The sequence below is a fragment of the Peromyscus maniculatus genome, chromosome X (assembly GCF_049852395.1).
Source record: "Peromyscus maniculatus bairdii isolate BWxNUB_F1_BW_parent chromosome X, HU_Pman_BW_mat_3.1, whole genome shotgun sequence".
In the NCBI taxonomy this organism is placed as follows: domain Eukaryota; kingdom Metazoa; phylum Chordata; class Mammalia; order Rodentia; family Cricetidae; genus Peromyscus; species Peromyscus maniculatus.
In genome coordinates, this window is record NC_134875.1 from 110,496,442 (window position 1) to 110,512,941 (window position 16,500).

General features: G+C 39.5%; 1 protein-coding gene across 8 annotated transcripts in view; it reads right to left on the reverse strand.

Annotated features, from left to right (window-relative positions):
- The window catches only part of Cnksr2 (connector enhancer of kinase suppressor of Ras 2), a 246,287-nt gene extending 240,258 nt beyond the window's left edge, over nt 1–6,029 (reverse strand). For 4 of the 8 annotated variants that reach the window (XM_015992153.3, XM_015992151.3, XM_015992155.3 and 1 more), the window contains exon 1: nt 5,435–6,029. In XM_015992153.3, coding sequence (XP_015847639.1) covers nt 5,435–5,498 — 64 coding nt within the window. In that variant the 5' untranslated portion in view covers nt 5,499–6,029. The remainder of the gene's footprint in view (nt 1–5,434) is intronic. The other 4 variants (XM_042269571.2, XM_015992154.3, XM_076562774.1 and 1 more) reach the window with 1 other exon arrangement.
- Nucleotides 6,030–16,500: the final 10,471 nt, after the last annotated feature.

Below are 16,500 nucleotides of genomic sequence, written 5' to 3' on the forward strand. Positions count from 1 at the left end.
CACCTCCTCACACCCCTCCCTCACTTTCCCTCTCCTGCCCACTTGCCCACTTCAACCAGACATACCCAGAGAAACTCCTTCAGCTCACACTCCCTACTGCAGCTCCAGACTCTCTGGATGCGCCTCCAACATAAGGATACTTGTCTTTTAGAGTACACTTTACGTAAATAGTTCATAGACTTGCTAAAAACCCCATCCTCTCCTTAGATCCCTTCTTGGTTCACAAACCTAGCATCTCTTTTAATCGGTGTTTGCATATATAACACAAACATTCAAAAACTTTCTAATTGTACTAGTTGGTTCCTGTCTTTGTCCTGGGTAGTTGTTTTTTTTTGTTGTTGTTGTTGTTGTTTTGTTTTGTTTTTCTTTTTTTAAATGACATTGCTGTCACTTATAGAGGATAACTTCTTTAAAGCAGAGAATATTTTTTTTTTTTGGTTTTTCGAGACAGGGTTTCTCTGTGTAGCTTTGCGCCTTTCCTGGGACTCACTTGGTAGCCAAGGCTGGCCTCGAACTCACAGAGATCCTCCTGGCTCTGCCTCCCAAGTGCTGGGATTAAAGGCGTGCGCCACCACCGCCCGGCTAGCAGAGAATATTTTTTAATCCATTAAAAAAACGTCCATGCACATGTACTCAGTAAATAATACCTAAGGACCAGAATATAATTATGTAATTAGTTGCTTTCTTCCTAATCAGGACTAAATTTGTGAATGTTAGAAATCAAATGTCAATGACAATAGAAATAAAGTATTTCTTGTGAACTACACTTATCAGAACGTAAATGTCATTTTTTTCTTTTACATAAAATAACAAGAATTCCCATTAGGAAAAAAAAATAAAGCAAAACCATCGAATCCAAAGTAGATGATTGCTGTGCCTATCTAGTCACCTTGTATTCGAAAAATGGATCAAATTTTCAAGTGATAGGAACAATGTGATCAATTATGTTTAACATCTTTTCCTTACAGCGTGGAGAGTTTTGAGTTCTTGCCATAAATGTTTCTAATTTCTTTCTCTCAATTCAATTTCACTCAAAATGTTGATAATTTCCTTTATATGATTAAGATATATTTCAACTTAAGCTCTAATGTCCTATAAGGGGAGGAAAAGAATCATTAATCACCTGTCAAGGTTTTTTTTTTTTAAGCAGATACAGTCTCTTCTTCACATTTATACCGAATAGACATCATGTAATCACTACATTTCCCTCTATCATAGGATTGCATGCAAAAACATGAGGTTTGGTTTTTTTTTTTAAACACCTAAAATAATGTTATTTCATTTTCTATCCTCAAGATGGCTGAGTCATCAGTACAGAAACCAGAAGGTAGGGACTACTTCTCGAACAAAATGTTTCATTATGATCAAGAAAGAGTAGGACAGTTGATTGTGGGATAGGTTAAAGACTCTTAAAATTTTAGATTATTTTAGCATTAAATCCCAGAAATCATAAAAAAGACTAGCTAAGTGGGCCTTCTGCTTTGCTCTGAAGATGATAGTCATTTTATTTAAACGAGAAAGAAATTAAAGCTTACTAGAAGAATGTCACAGAGGGAAATGGTCCTAAAAAAGAATTATCTTGGTCATATGGATATTTTGCATTAGTCTCAAAGCTCAAAAAGTTATGAAAGGAAGAGTAGAATGACTTGATATAAGATGGACAGGGAAATTTAATAATAAAATTAGTAAGAGGAACATTTAAGTGTTCTGAGGTTTTTGTTATATTTCAGTGAAAAAAATATACAGAACAGGGACTCATGTAACTATAGATTATAAGTATTTCTAGGATTATCAAATAAACAAACAGGAACTAAAAGATAACATATTTTAGATTAATAGGTTCAGCAACAAATTAGAAAGTTACTGGCTTACTTTATTGTCTATGACTTTTCTTAGTAACTTGCTTGCCTTTGTTGATTTTGAAAATGCCTGTTTTAAGACTTTATCAAAACTCTAAGATTGCTGAACATACTTTCCAATTGAAGAAGGTTGGCTTCAAGTGTTAATAAAGGGGATGAGTATATTGATTTTCTCCAACAGTAATTTTATAAACTTAATTTTTGGTTAATGTAAAAGTTTATGATCTATCACCAAATATCCAGAAGTACTACAAAAATAATCTGGAATAAAGTCTTTATTTTACTGACTCATAAGTAGATTATGCATTGTATATTTACTTCAGAAAATTTGACCAGTACTGTATTTACAAAGAGTATATGAGCAACTTATATTTTTGCTAAAAATTAATATATATATTTTATATTGGTATATCCTTCAAATACATTTAAATAAAAATAATAGATCAAAATGAGTTGTCACGTTAATGGTCCTTCCTAAAACAATCTTGAACATATGCTGTGAAAGCTCAATAAGGTTATTTTTCTCCTTCATTTCCCTCTTTGATGACTTACTTTCTATATAATTTCTATAAATTGTCTGGAATCATAAATGATGTTTTCCTTCTTAGTAAATAAAAAAATCCTCGAAAGAATATGAAGATTGTACCTTACTAAAACAGTATAGGGAGCTATGATTGTGACCATCTGAAAGCTACAAGTATTAAGGATGATGAAGCTGGCACACAAGAAATATGTTCTGAAGAACTCCCAGCATGTTGCAGTTATTGAAAAGTCTTACTCAGGTTTTTAGGGGCTGGGGATTTAGCTCACTTGATGCTTACCTAACCTGTAGGAAGATCTGAGCTTAATCTCAAGCACCACATAAAACCAAGAGTGGTGTAGCATATGCCAGTAATCCCAGTTCTGGGGCAGTGGGAAAAGCAGGATCAGAAATTCAAGGTCATGCTTGGGTACACAGAGTTCAAGGCCAGCCTGTGCTATATGAGATCCTTTTTCAAACAACAAGTGTTATTAATGTTTTAGTACTGGCTTTATAACACTATATATAAAAACATTAAGCAAGGTTTAATCATCTCAAAGCTATCAGCTAAATTAGCAGTTGGCTTTCAAACATTTCTGCAACTGAGGAAAGTGTGAAAAATATTTTTGTCTTTTGTTCAAGTTTCCTGGGGGAAAAGAGTAGAGAAAATTAACTAAGGTAACACTATAAGGGGCAAGTTGGGGAAATGTTCCTTTCCTCCAAGTATTATTTAAAAATCTCCTTTTCTGATAGAATCTCAAATTTATATGACTACCACAGAAATTTTAACAATAAGTAGTTTGGGACCTAGCAGCAGCAGCTAATTGGGACCTGCAATTGGTAATTAAAGCAGCCACTCTCCCACGTCATCCAGTCGTTTGTCATACAAAGGAATGCAAGTTCTACCTCACTTACCGAACTGGTCTTTTCAAGCTGGAAAATGTGTCACCAACAGGTACAAAAACAAGTTATCCAACTGAAATATCATGTGAAGTTAAAAAATTACAGCAAATAGTCTTTACCAAAGTTCAAAGAAACTGCATTTTGCACTGGAGAGATATTTAAAGGACTAGTGTACTGGAAAACTAATAACGTGTGTCAGATTACATACATCATCTGGTGTGCTTGCTTCAGGGGACCTAAAACAGTGGAGAGAAGGGAAAATGCAACAATGTAACTGGGTGGGAGGTAAAGAAGATGGAGTACGCAGCACTCATTACAGGCAGCATGGGAATTTCTAGAAGGCAATCCTTGGAGGTAATCTAAAGCCAAGACACCTTTTCTCTGAATACTGTTGCAGCAACAGACTTAAATTAAACTCATCTTTTAGACAAATTCAAAGAAATAGTTTTAATTAAATATTCTTACTTCCTGTGAATACTGTCTTCCATGACTGAGAAACTGAAAGATTTCCCCCCCCCCAGAAGTGTGTGTGTGTGTGTGTGTGTGTGTGTGTGTGTGTGTGTGTGTGTGTGTTGGGGAGGGGTTAATGGGAATCCAGGAAGCTGGATTTTTAATAGCAAAATGTGGAAAGAGAACACGCAGCAGAAAATATGAGCCATTGCTGGACTTTGTCTTAGTCATCTTTATAATCCCCATGACACCCAATGCACTGCACACAGGGGGCAGTGGATAAATAATGAATTAGGTTTAATTCAATTCACTTGCACTTACACTGTGCTTCGCAGTTACAAAGCATTTTCCCCACATATTAGATGAGAAAAACCAAGTAAGTGAGGAGTAGCAGGGAAAATCAGTGAGAAAAGGAAGCAAAACAGATAAAGGGAAATCCAGAAGAACAAGCAAACGTCTGAATATGTGGGGGGAAAATAAGGGGAGAATTGAGTTTCTCCCTACTACTTTCAATACCTTCCAATCAACCACCCACCTTCCATTTTCAAGTACGTGGAGCTTAGAAAGTCTGACTGCTAAGCAAGACTTAGAAAAGGGGCTCCTTCATCTTTGGAAAGGGCATTTTCAGGCATAAGACTTGAAGTCTACGTATCTTAAGTTTGTGTGCTTGGGTACCACCCCAAACAAAACTCTAATATTTTCCAAGCCATCTCCAAGAATCTTTTATTCCAACCCAGGCATCCCTTTCTCAGAGTTCGGTCTGGGGATGGATTGGAGAGATTCCCTACAAGCCATTCAACTCTGACAACAGAGGGAGATAGTGAGACAGGAAAGCCCAAAGACTAGAGAAAAAGACCATATTTGCGACTAGGAGGAGGGTGAAGGTTTGAAACCGGTTATTAGAAATTGTCGGGAGTGGGGGGGGGGCTTCAAGATGGAAGAAAGGAGAGAGTACTTGAATGCGCACCACTTTAAACCTGATGTTGAGTCCTTAACAAAAAGCAGTGAGAGGTCTAAAGCCTCCGCATACCTCAACCTAGGAAAGCAAAGGATATGCTAGGGAGTGCGCAGGAGGGAACCTACACGTATCAGCAGGGATGCTGTCCCAAGGGAAGCATGTATTTTCTCTCCCCCAAAGTAGCGCTTCCCGTTCCCGATCATCCTCAGCCCAGCTTGGAGGGGCTCCCCAGCTCCCGACCCGAGCAACTGCATCCTGACCCCATTATGCGGGCTTAAAAGTTGCCAGGAGAGTTGGCACTGGGGAAGGCACTTGGCAGGGCGAAACCTAGAAGGGGCCTCAGGTTTCCAGGAACAAAGGGACTGGGGAAGGGGCAACCGTGAGAATAGGTCCCGAGGGCTCCTCCCATAGCCGGGAAACAAGGGTCGCCGTGTCCTCCCGGCCCGAAGGCGTCGAGGGAAGCGGGAAGCGGCTAAGATGCGCCTGGATTCCACCGCCCTGCTTCCAGCTTCAACCAGGTGGCGCCCGCCGCTCTCTCGCTCCCCGCGCCCCTCTGGCTGAAGACAAAAGGAGACCAGGGTCCCCGGGCCCCCATCAGAGCCCGAGGACCCCGTCCATGCCAGCGAGGACCGTTAGCAGTCGGTTGGAAGCTCCCAGGACGGGTTGTGCCATGGTGGGCGCCCCTCCCTCGTACCGGGACCCCTTGCCCCAGTGTCGCCTCGCCCTCCCCACAGAGGGCATTACCTTTCATCCAGTCCACTACTTGACTCGGAGACCATTTGCTCACTGGTTCCATGATCAGAGCCATGGGCGGCGGGGTTGGTGCCCGCGTGGGACGCGGAGCTCGGACAGAGAGCGAAGTCCGCAGCCCGAGGCGCCCTCAGGTGGGGTCGGTGGCCGGCTGCAGCCTCCCGGGGTGGGCGACGCGGAGAGGGCGGCTTTTGTGTGGCGGTCCCGAGGCTGGAGCGTCGGAGGCGACCGCGGTGGGAGCGGCGACGGCAGGGGAAAGGCGCTGGGGTCGGCTCGCTCCGAGCCCTGGCGGCGGCCGCGGCTGCAGCCTCCGCCGCTCAGCCCCGGGTGTGCGTCCCGCGGGGGCTTCAGTTCATGGCTCGAGCCGCCGCCGAGGGTCGCCGGCGGGGAAGGAAGGAGGCGCCCGGCGCAGCGCCGCAGCCAACTTGCCCGCTCGCTCGCCTGGCGCGCGGGAGTGGAGCCCCCGGCACGACGAGCCGCCCGGCGGAAATGACGAGGGGCCTCCTGCCACCCAAAATATCTCTCCGCAGCCCTCGGGTGCGGGGCGCGCGCTCCACGAGCCCCCCGCCCGCTCGCCGCCGCGCGGTCCCGCCCCCAGGGCCGACAGCCGGCGCGCGCGAGGCGTGTGCGCGTGCGTGTGTGCCGGCGCGCGCCCGGGGCCGGAGTTCTGCCAGACAGGCGGCCAGGTGCGAGCAGCTCACACGCTCGCCCTCCCGCCCCGGGGGACCGCACTCTGCCAGACCCCGCGCCCGCCCGGAGGGGCGTGTGCGGTGGAGCCGGTAGCGGCGGCGACCCAGGCTCGAGCAGAAGTCTGAATGAGCCTGGGGTCGGTTAATCAGTCAGGTGCGGCGGCAGGGGCATGGCTCCCAGTGGCCTCCCAGGAGACTCGGTAGCGAGACGGGCCGCCCCACTAGTTGAACCTACAGCCGAGGTAGTGTAGGAGGGTACCGTAGGCCCCCCGCCACCGAGGGGAGGGGACGCCGCTGAACTACTAGGGTGACAATGGGAGCCCTGGCTTTGCTCGCTGTCGCCTTCGCGGCTGCAGAGTAGGCTCCCGAGGTGACTTCCTTGGACCTAAGCGCCCCTGCGGAAAACCGGGGTTTCCGTAGACGGAACCTGGCTCTAGCCAGAAACGCCTAGATGGCCCGTGCTGTCGGATCTCCCCTGGCTGCCAAAAGGGACCTGGGAAGTCAGAGCAGTCAACTGCAAGCTGCTCCAGGTGATTCTGAGAAGCTTCCCCCACCCCTACACGTGCCTTTTCCAAGCCTCTGCTTTAGGTTTTCGGCCAACTCCTTCAACACAGGGTCCCGATATCTATTCCACATGATGTCATTTTGCGTTCAGATGTTCTTATATAAGAACCGGAGAGTAATAATGGGATTTAAAGTTAGTGACAAATTGCAAACATGATGTTTCACATATTGTGTGCTTCAAAAATCTATGCAGGCTTCTATGTAACATTTAGTAAAATACGGTTTGCCTAATGAGGCTTCACTTTCAATGACAATTCTAGAGCGTCTAGTAGCAAACTCTACCACCGTTATAGTTTTTTTTTTCTCGGTATAATTCTTAAAGAGCTACATTAAGTAAACAAGAAACTCCTTTTATTTCTATAATCATTTCAATAATGTCAGTAAATCATGCCTGTTCCTACCGTAGCCATTTTGTCTAACTCAATTTTATGAAATACAGAATGTCAATTTCTTCAGTTGGCATGAATTAACAGCCCCTCCAGAGAGAGGGGGGAGGGAGGGAGGGAGGGAGGGAAGGAGGGAGAGAGAGAGAGAGAGAGAGAGAGAGAGAGAGAGAGAGAGAGAGAGAGAGACGGAGAGGGAGAGGGAGAGGGAGAGGTAAAACAGTAACTGATAAAATATTGATGCTTTCGTGCTACTGGTACAAAACAAATACAATTTAAAAAGCTTGTGCTGACACTTGTTTAGTAATAACCCAAACTTCAAAATATACACAATTTTTTAAAGAAATTTAATTACACAAGTAATGTTATCAAAATATTACTTTTAATAATAACACAAATTTTATCAATCAAGGTGCTAAATAATCACTTTTTGTTTTATTGCAGCCTCATACTAGCTCTACTATTAGCCACATTTTACAGCTGAGACTTTAGCTCTCACATTCACTTCCTATTCCCTAGATATTACATAAATGTTAAATAAATTAGTGAATAGTGCCTTAAAAGGTCAAATTTATCTGAGATCATGATGCATGATTATAACAGCAAGTTCATTCCAGAATCTCAGCTTTGAAAATGAGTGTCATAAAATGAGCAATTATAGTGAAAGGGAGGTCCACTGAAGATCTACTGGATGCATTTCATCAAACTTAACCACGAAGAAGGCTGAGACTCACCATGAATTTTCCTAATCTATACCTAACCAGAAATGGTAAGAATATAGAACATGACCAAATTTGGCGGCACCAGTAAGTTGCAGGTTGGAAGACTATGCTTCTGTGACAAGCAACCATACTGTGAATCATGGTGAAAGCAAGTGCACATTGCACATTAAGATATCACTTACCTAATGGAGCAGGCCATCAAGACAAATGTCACACACCAAGATTAGTCAGAGAGAGATGGCTGTAAATAGATAGATAGATAGATAGATGGATACATTGATTGAAATTATGTGACAAGGCCACTGGCAAAGAAAATGAGAAAGAAAAGAGAATTTTGAGAAAGACCCTATATGAGGCTGAAGGAATACATAGTCCCCTCCAATTTATGTTACAGTTAGGAATTTATGTTTTTCTCAATCATGTAAAATGACTGTGAAACTAAATCTGAATCTAAGAATGAACCAAAATGTGAGTGTAGATTCCTACTGTCTTAACAGATTGCATCAAGGCCTTAAGCGTTTCTCTTAACTTCTCCTCCCTTAGGTTCCCCCATGAAATATAGCATTTGACTTTGACTTTGACAATATAATCAGCATAAATCATTTCACTTAGTCTCTTCAGAACATAACAGGCTTTTCATTTTAAGTATTCTTGATTTGGGTAGGGGAAAAAAGAAAAGGATTAAATCATCACTGCTCTTATTCTTTTATTCTTAACTACAAATGACTCAGCTGAATCTTTCTGGCATTTTTTTCCCCAGGACTGTTCAAATAAACTACCATTTATGTACTCTGCCTATTACTCAGAATTTAACATCTTCCCCGCTTTTTTGTGCATATAGTATAGTGAATCTCTATAAAAACCCAGGCAACTTAATGTTGCCTTCTCTTAGTGAACAATATAATCTTTAAAGATTAGGAGTAAAGTATGTTGTCATAAATATATGCAAAAATACAATGAACTAATTGGTATGATGTCACACATTCTTCAACAGGCTAGATTTAAACGCCAAACTATGAACCTTTGGGGAAAGCCTCAGAATCTTTTTTAATTGAGGCAGAGTAGAAATATTAAGTTAATTAAATTAATTGGACATAATTTTTTGAGATATTTGCAACCATATCAAAACAAATCACTTGAAATAGTATTTTTAATCTATTATTTTTAAATAATGTCAGTCTAATTTATGACTCTGGTTGTTAACACTTTGTCCCTCCAGATTTCAAAATAAAAATGAAAATCCCTTAACTAAAATATCCTCAGTTAAGATTCTAGAGTGCAATGTGGTTTTAATTGGCTATAGATGAAGAATTTACAAATAGCTCTCTAATCTTATTTTTAGGAATTAATACAGCTAGGAGGGGAGTCTTCCACTGGAAGAAGGACTTTTAAGCCTTTGTCTCTTTGGAGCTAAAGAGAGAATATAAATGTTTTCTAAATTGGCCTTATAGGGATCTTATTTTTACTTATCATTTATTTTGCAAAGATACTCACTTTGAATTACTATGCAAGATATATTTTAGTAATTTCACTTATTTAACATTTGGATAAAATATCATTCAGAAGCGCTTCTGGTAGATGTTTCCAGTTGGCTTGAGTTTATTTTTTTTTTTTGATACTGCTATATTGATTTCTTGTCTTTTTTGAGATTGGGTCTATATAGCCCAGACTGATGTGAAAGTCACTCCATAATCAAAGTTGGCCTTGAATTCTTCAGCTCTCCTACCTCAGACTCTCAAGTGCTGGGATTACAGGTATGTACTACCATGCCCAACTTCTTACTTTTCTTAATAAGCAATGTCTTCTCATGTTAATTTATCCCTTTTACATTTTATTTTTGAATAACACAGATCACTAAAACATTAAGAGAACAATTAAACATGAGAAAATAACAACCTCCTCTTTTCCTGTTTGTCATAGACAGTGCTTGTAATTTCAAAAGCAGATATATTATATTTCAGCAATTCTGATAAGATTAATATTTATAAAACAAAGTACTTATTGTTCCCAAGAATAATGTAAAAATCTTATTCCAGAGAAAGGTTAGTAAAATTTCTGTAATACTGTTGGTATTTCCAGTATAATTCACCTAACAGCTATCAATTAAGATCCAAAATCTCTAATAGCAACATAAGTTTCCAATCATCAGAGAAATAAGTATGAAATAACCTTCATTGTGAATAGGCCTCATTGCACCTCTCCAGGCCAAATCTCCCTTTAGATTGAATGGGGGAGAAAGAGCACCGAGGGATGATAATTAAATTAGTAGAATAATTTCTTTGTTGTTTTGCCTCAAAGGTAAGCTGTATTAAATCAAGCCTTGTCCTTTTCTTTTTTTTTTTTTTTTTTGGTTTTTTTTTTTTTTTTTTTTTTTTTTTTTTTCGAGACAGGGTTTCTCCGTGTAGCTTTGCGCCTTTCCTGGAGCTCACTTGGTAGCCCAGGCTGGCCTCGAACTCACAGAGATCCGCCTGGCTCTGCCTCCCGAGTGCTGGGATTAAAGGCGTGCGCCACCAACGCCCGGCAAGCCTTGTCCTTTTCAACCAAGATTTACAGCAATCCTTTCTAAGTGAAGAGAAATTGGCCTGAGTTGAGGTTGTCTGGAGGGGGCTGTTTAAGGGTTCTTTCCAATACTGTCCCCTGCTGCATTAATCACAATCTAACAAAAACCTCAGAGCCCACCAAGATTAGTTTCCTTAATGCATAAATCCCTAGCCCACCTGGGAAGTTTCTAATGCACTTGGCAGACATTAGTGAAGGGAATATAAATTTGTTATTCAATATTTTTTGAGCACCATCAAAAATGCTGGGCTCAAGTTCTATCCTTTGATCAGAAAAATTATCTTAATTTTGTATATATGGATGGCCAAAATACTCATATGTTGGTAGGGGAAATAAAAAATTTACAATTCATTTAATAGAATAATGTGTAAGTACAAAGATAGATATGCCTACTACTAAGCAAAGAGGAGAGTTTAACTGCTATAAAGAATACTACATGGAGGACTGAGTGCTCAATTTAGACCTTAAAGGATAGCAGTTAAGCAGCAATGCAGGAAAGGACTTTTAGACAAACGGTGGTCAAGGTCATATAGCATTTTATATAGGTCCCTGGGTAGTGGATATTAAAAAGCAAAAAAAAGTGATAGGAGATAAAGTAGGAATGAATGGCAATAACAAGATAATGGGGAAAATCAAACTAAAATAGAGAAATTTAAATATTTTGAGTGATTAAATGTCTTAGAGATATCTGTGTTTTCTATAGAATACTCAGGTAGCCAGGGAGAATAGGGATTTGAAAGGCAGGATGGAAGAGCATCAATTCAAACAATGTGGCAATAGACCAGTGAAGGGATGTATTATGTCAGAAATCGAGCAATGGAGGTGGTTATATAGAAGAGAGGATTGGTAGAATAGTTATCCAGAACTTAAGTGGGTGAAAGGTTAGAAAAGGGGCAATATCAAGAATGGTTTCAGGATTCTAACTTGAGTGAATTGCTAAATTATTTCTCTTACATAAATCATTTAAAACATAAGAAGCTGGCATGAGAAGTGAAGATAGTCTGAGATATTACTACTTTTAGATATTCTAAACATGAGGAATCTGAGACAGTTGATGAGAAATTTATACTAGGTAGTTCCTTCGTTAACATATAAAAATATGAAGCTTAGTATGGGCTGAAATAGAAATCTGCAAGCAGTTACTTAAACAAGAAAATAAATCAGAGAGTGGATGTAAGATGCTACAGTGGAAGCAAGCCACATGGGTGGAGAAGAGTGAGAGAGGGAGGCAAGGAAGGAGGGAGGGAAAAGAAACCAGGAGTATGCCAAGTCATGATAGCCCAATGAACAAAAAACTTTAGATAGAAAGGAGGGAAAATTATGTGACAGCCAGAGATAATGCTGTTTCAATAAGAACTGGTGGTTTTGTCACTTCAGATGGCACTTATGATCTGATTTTAATTTGGGGAAGAATTTAGCTGTCAGAATGGAAAGGTTTAGTAACAGGACATTAACTTTTCACAGGTTTATTCATTTTTTGTATCTTCCTCATAGCCTCCCTATGTATGTAATTTAACTAGGTGGCTGAAAAATGAGTGACTAATTTCTCCAATTTATCCATCACTGCTTACATTATTCTGATGAAATCCCAGACACTAATAATGATACCTACTCTTATCTGATTACATCTTTACCACTTAAGGGACAATGACACCCTTTTAAAATTACCTTCTTTCATCAGATTTTATGGAAACATTGTTGCCGTGACACTGGTTATATTACACATCTCCACATAGGGCACATAAGCAAGGATCAACCACTGGATAACCTAACACTGTATCATGTCATATATTGTCTGGTCTCTTGGATTTGGTATCATCCTTTAGAAATATAGATTATGGGGAGCTGATCTTGCATTACCAGCCATATAAAGAAATAAAGTTTCTAAACACATTTGCGGTTTTTACTTCCTTACTGATTGACTCTATGGAAGTGTGACAATCCAACTTAGTAACTGTCACTATGCTGCAGACTAGGTACTGTTTAACTACTTAGCATAGATTTGATCTATGAAGTCCATAAATATTCCCAAGGGAATGAGTTCTACTAAACTTTTGCCTAAATAAACTAGGACAATCCACTGTGTCCTAGTAAATCAGCAGCAGCAGAAGTATAGCTTGATTTCAAATTTGAAGACTACAGTTTTCTGAATCATTGGGTCTCCCTAAGATTATTCTGTAACTAATAAAAATTCCCATGGTTTTAATCTTTATTTTGGTTAGTTTCTTTCTATTATTATTTTTATTAAGAATTTCATGCATGCATACAATGTGTTTTGATCAAATCTACTACCATCCCCTCCTTTCCAAGTACTTCCCTATTAGCCCCCTCCCACGTTTCCCTTTCTATTTCATGTGCTCTATCTTTAAATCCACTGAATTCACTTAGTACTGTCTGTATGTACTTTGGTGTGGGACCATCTACTGGAATATGGGTAGCTTCTAGGGGACACATTCCTGAGGAAACTGAATCTCTCTCTCCCTATAGATATAGTTTCCCAATAACTCCTCAGCTAGAGGTAGGACTTCATGAGCCCCTCCCCATCTCTGCTGAGATTTTGGATGGCTTGATCTTGTGAAGGTCTTGTGCATACAGTCACAGCCACTGTGTGCTCAAGTGTGCAGTGGCCCTATCATGTCTGCCAAATACTGTTTCAATGCAGATGTCCACTATCTCTGGCTCTTATAAACTTTCTGTCCTCTCTTTTTCAATGATTCCTTATCTCTCCATGTCAACCAGGTGTGAGTCTCTTTATTAATATACTGCAAAAAGGAGCTTCTCTAATCAGGGTTGAGAGATGTAATAAGGTTTGGATAAAGTGAAATTTAAAAATTCAAGTAACACACAAGAAGGCAGAAAAAAATGAAACAGAAAAAACAGATAATTAAAATAAAGTGGTGACCTGAAGCTTGGATGCATCAATTACTGTAGATATAACATATCTAAGGACAGCAATGTAAAATGATATAAAAAGAATTAAAAATATAGCACAATGATATGATATTTCCAAAAATTCATTTCAAATGTAACAGGCCAAAAGTGAAATGATAGAAGATATTGAATGAATATTAATTTTTAAAAGCAAAAGTGGCTCTATTAATGACATATATTAATGTCAAATAAAGAAGACTTTAAGAGAAGAGGGGAAATACACAAAAAAATGCTCATTTTACACTTCAAAACCAAGGGAGATGTTACATAGTTCCTAGAATAGAAAATTAACATCTGAATATATTCTTTAAAGTTGCAATGCATGGTAGTGTATACCTATAAATGTATCACTCTGGAAGTTGATGTAGCAGGGTTACCACTTTTGAGGCCAGTCTATGCTCCAGCATAGTATTTCCAAGCCAGACTTGACTACAAAGCAAGACATTCATTGTCTCCTTCCAACTAACAAACACCCTAAAATATAAAAAAAAATAATAAATTTCTTAAAGCTAAAGTTGCAATGTTAAGCAAAAGAGCCTTAAGACTGTCTAATTACATTGTGAAGAATTAGAAAAATTAGCTAAACATTCTTCTGTTGTGATAGAAGGTCTTTGGATAATGCCTTAAATTAAAAAGTCTACTAATACAATCAGATAAATGAGTGAAAATTAAAGAATATGAGGATGGGGGCAAAGGCTTATGGTGTCTCAGCGTAAGTCAAAATCAAATTACTGAAGTTTGTATATGTTTTACTTTAGTAAACGTTTTAAAATATTTAAAAAATGTAGAAGGATCTACTATGAATGACTACATGTAAAGACAGAAGTCTTTTATAAGATGTTTGTAATTATTTACAGGATTACCCCAGATTTTATGTTTTGTTTCATTTACACTAAAAAGATTTAGATATAGTAACCACTGCATTTAAAACAGTAATGAAAAAAAATTCTACCTTTAGGGTGAAATAGGATTGATTTAAGAAAGAATTCCTGGAAGCAGTTATATTCTAAATAATAATAATAATAATAATAATATGTGAAAAGGGAACTGGAAGGGAAGAAATTATAGAGAACACAGGCTAGAGCCATCAGAGAGGAAGGAGCCTCAGCTGAGGAAATGCCTCCACGAGATCCAACTGTAAGGCATTTTCTCAATTAGTGATGAATGGGGGAGGGCCCAGTCCATGGTTTGTGCTGCCATCCCTGGCCTGATGGTCCTGGGTTCTATAAGAAAGTAGGCTGAGCAAGCCAAGTGAAGCAAGCCTGTAAGCAGCACCCCTCCGTGATCTCTGCTTCAGCTCCTGCCTCTGGGATCCTGCCCTGTTAGAGTTCCTGTCCTGACTTCCTTCAGTGATGAAAAGCAATATGGAAGTGTAAGCCAAATAAACCCTTTCCTCCACAACTTGTTTTTTTGTCATGGTGTTTGGTCATAGCAATAGAAACCCTAACTAAGACAATTGTCTTCTCTTGTTTTCTTCCCTTCAAGTTCCCTTTTCACTTATTATTATTATTCTTTTTTAGAATATAACTGCTTCCAGGAATTCTTTCTTAAATCAATGCTGTTTCACCCTAAAAGTAGAATTTTTTTCATTACTGTTTTAAATGCAGGGTTACTATACCCTAAATCTTTTTAGTGTAAGTAAAACAAAACATAAAATCTGGGAATTCAAGATATAAAGCATATATTTATATTTATAGGAGAAAAGTAAAATAATTGGTAATTTAATATGAAAATATAAGGAGCACTATTTCAAAATGGGACATTTGTTACTGGGAACATACACTCTGTCTCCTAGCAATTCTAATAGAACATATTTCACTACTCTTTTCTCCCTGATTTCATGAAGAGTGGCCATATGCTTCCTAAGCCAGAAATTTTATTTTCAGAACAATATGTTGTCTCTGAACCTTTTCTTTTCTTTTGTTTTATTTTAACCAACATCTCAGTCTGTAGCTCGAACTGGCCTGAAACGCACTGTGTAACTCAGACTGGCTTCAAATCCACTGTAATTCTGCTTCAGCCTCCCAAGTGCTGGAATTGCAGGCATGAGCCATCACACACAGCTAATTATTTCTAATGTTGACTAAAAAGGATATTTTCTAGTTTGTAGCTGGAGAGTTTTCTCTCCGGGTCCTGCCAAACCCCGGCAGTCCTTTAGCCCACTTATAAAATAAACACACAGACTCTTACATTATTTAAACTGTTTGGCCATTAGCTCAGGCCTACCATTGTCTAGCTCTTACTCTTATATTCAGCCCATTTCTAATAAGCTATACTTTGCCATGTGGCTTGTGGCTTACTGGTACCTTACATCTTCCTTGTCCTGGCGATGGCTGCAGGCAGTCTCCCCCTTCCCTTCCTGTCCCTCAATTCTCCTCTCTGTTAGTCCCACCTATACTTCCTGTCTGGCTATTGGCCAATCAGGTTTATTTATTAACACATGTGCCATACAGAACATCCCACAGCACTAGTTAGAGAAGATATGCTTTTCCCATACCATAAACTATTTAGTTCACCTAATTTTCAGAGGTTTTGAATTTCAGGAGAAGGAACAGAATTCAGTTGATAATGGGAACCTAATTACAACTTCTTGCTTTCTATGCATAAGTATTTTTATAAAATGCTATATGAAGACATAATTACCAAGTTGTGATGGTTAGTATTGTCAAATCTACAGAATCAACAATCACATGAGGATGGCCTCTAGGTGTTCCTATAGGGGGTTATCTTGATTACATTATTAAAATGGTAATACATATCTTAATTGTGGGAAGTACCAGTCCCTTGACAGGGAATCTGGGACTATATAAGTGGGAAAGGGTGCTGAGAAGCACTTCACATTCATTATTCTCTTCTTACTGCAGATATAATGTGAGCAGCTGCTTAAAGCTCCTGCTGCCCTGACCTCCCTGCCATGATGAACTGATTAGACCTTGAACTGTGAGTACAGGTGGTTGTGAACTGCCCAGCCTGGGTAATGGGAACCAAACTCAGATCTGCAAGAGCAGCAATTATTCTTAACTATTGGGCCATCACTTCTACCCTCTTGTCAAAGTTCTTTACCACAGCAACAGTAAAAGAATTGAAGACTGAAGTCTTTTTCAATTATCACATTACTGCTTTTAATATTCCACCCAAAACAGTATTATTTTTAGTTTATTTCATAGCTTATTGTAACCTTTCAAAGAAAGATTGTTATTTTTTTGAATATG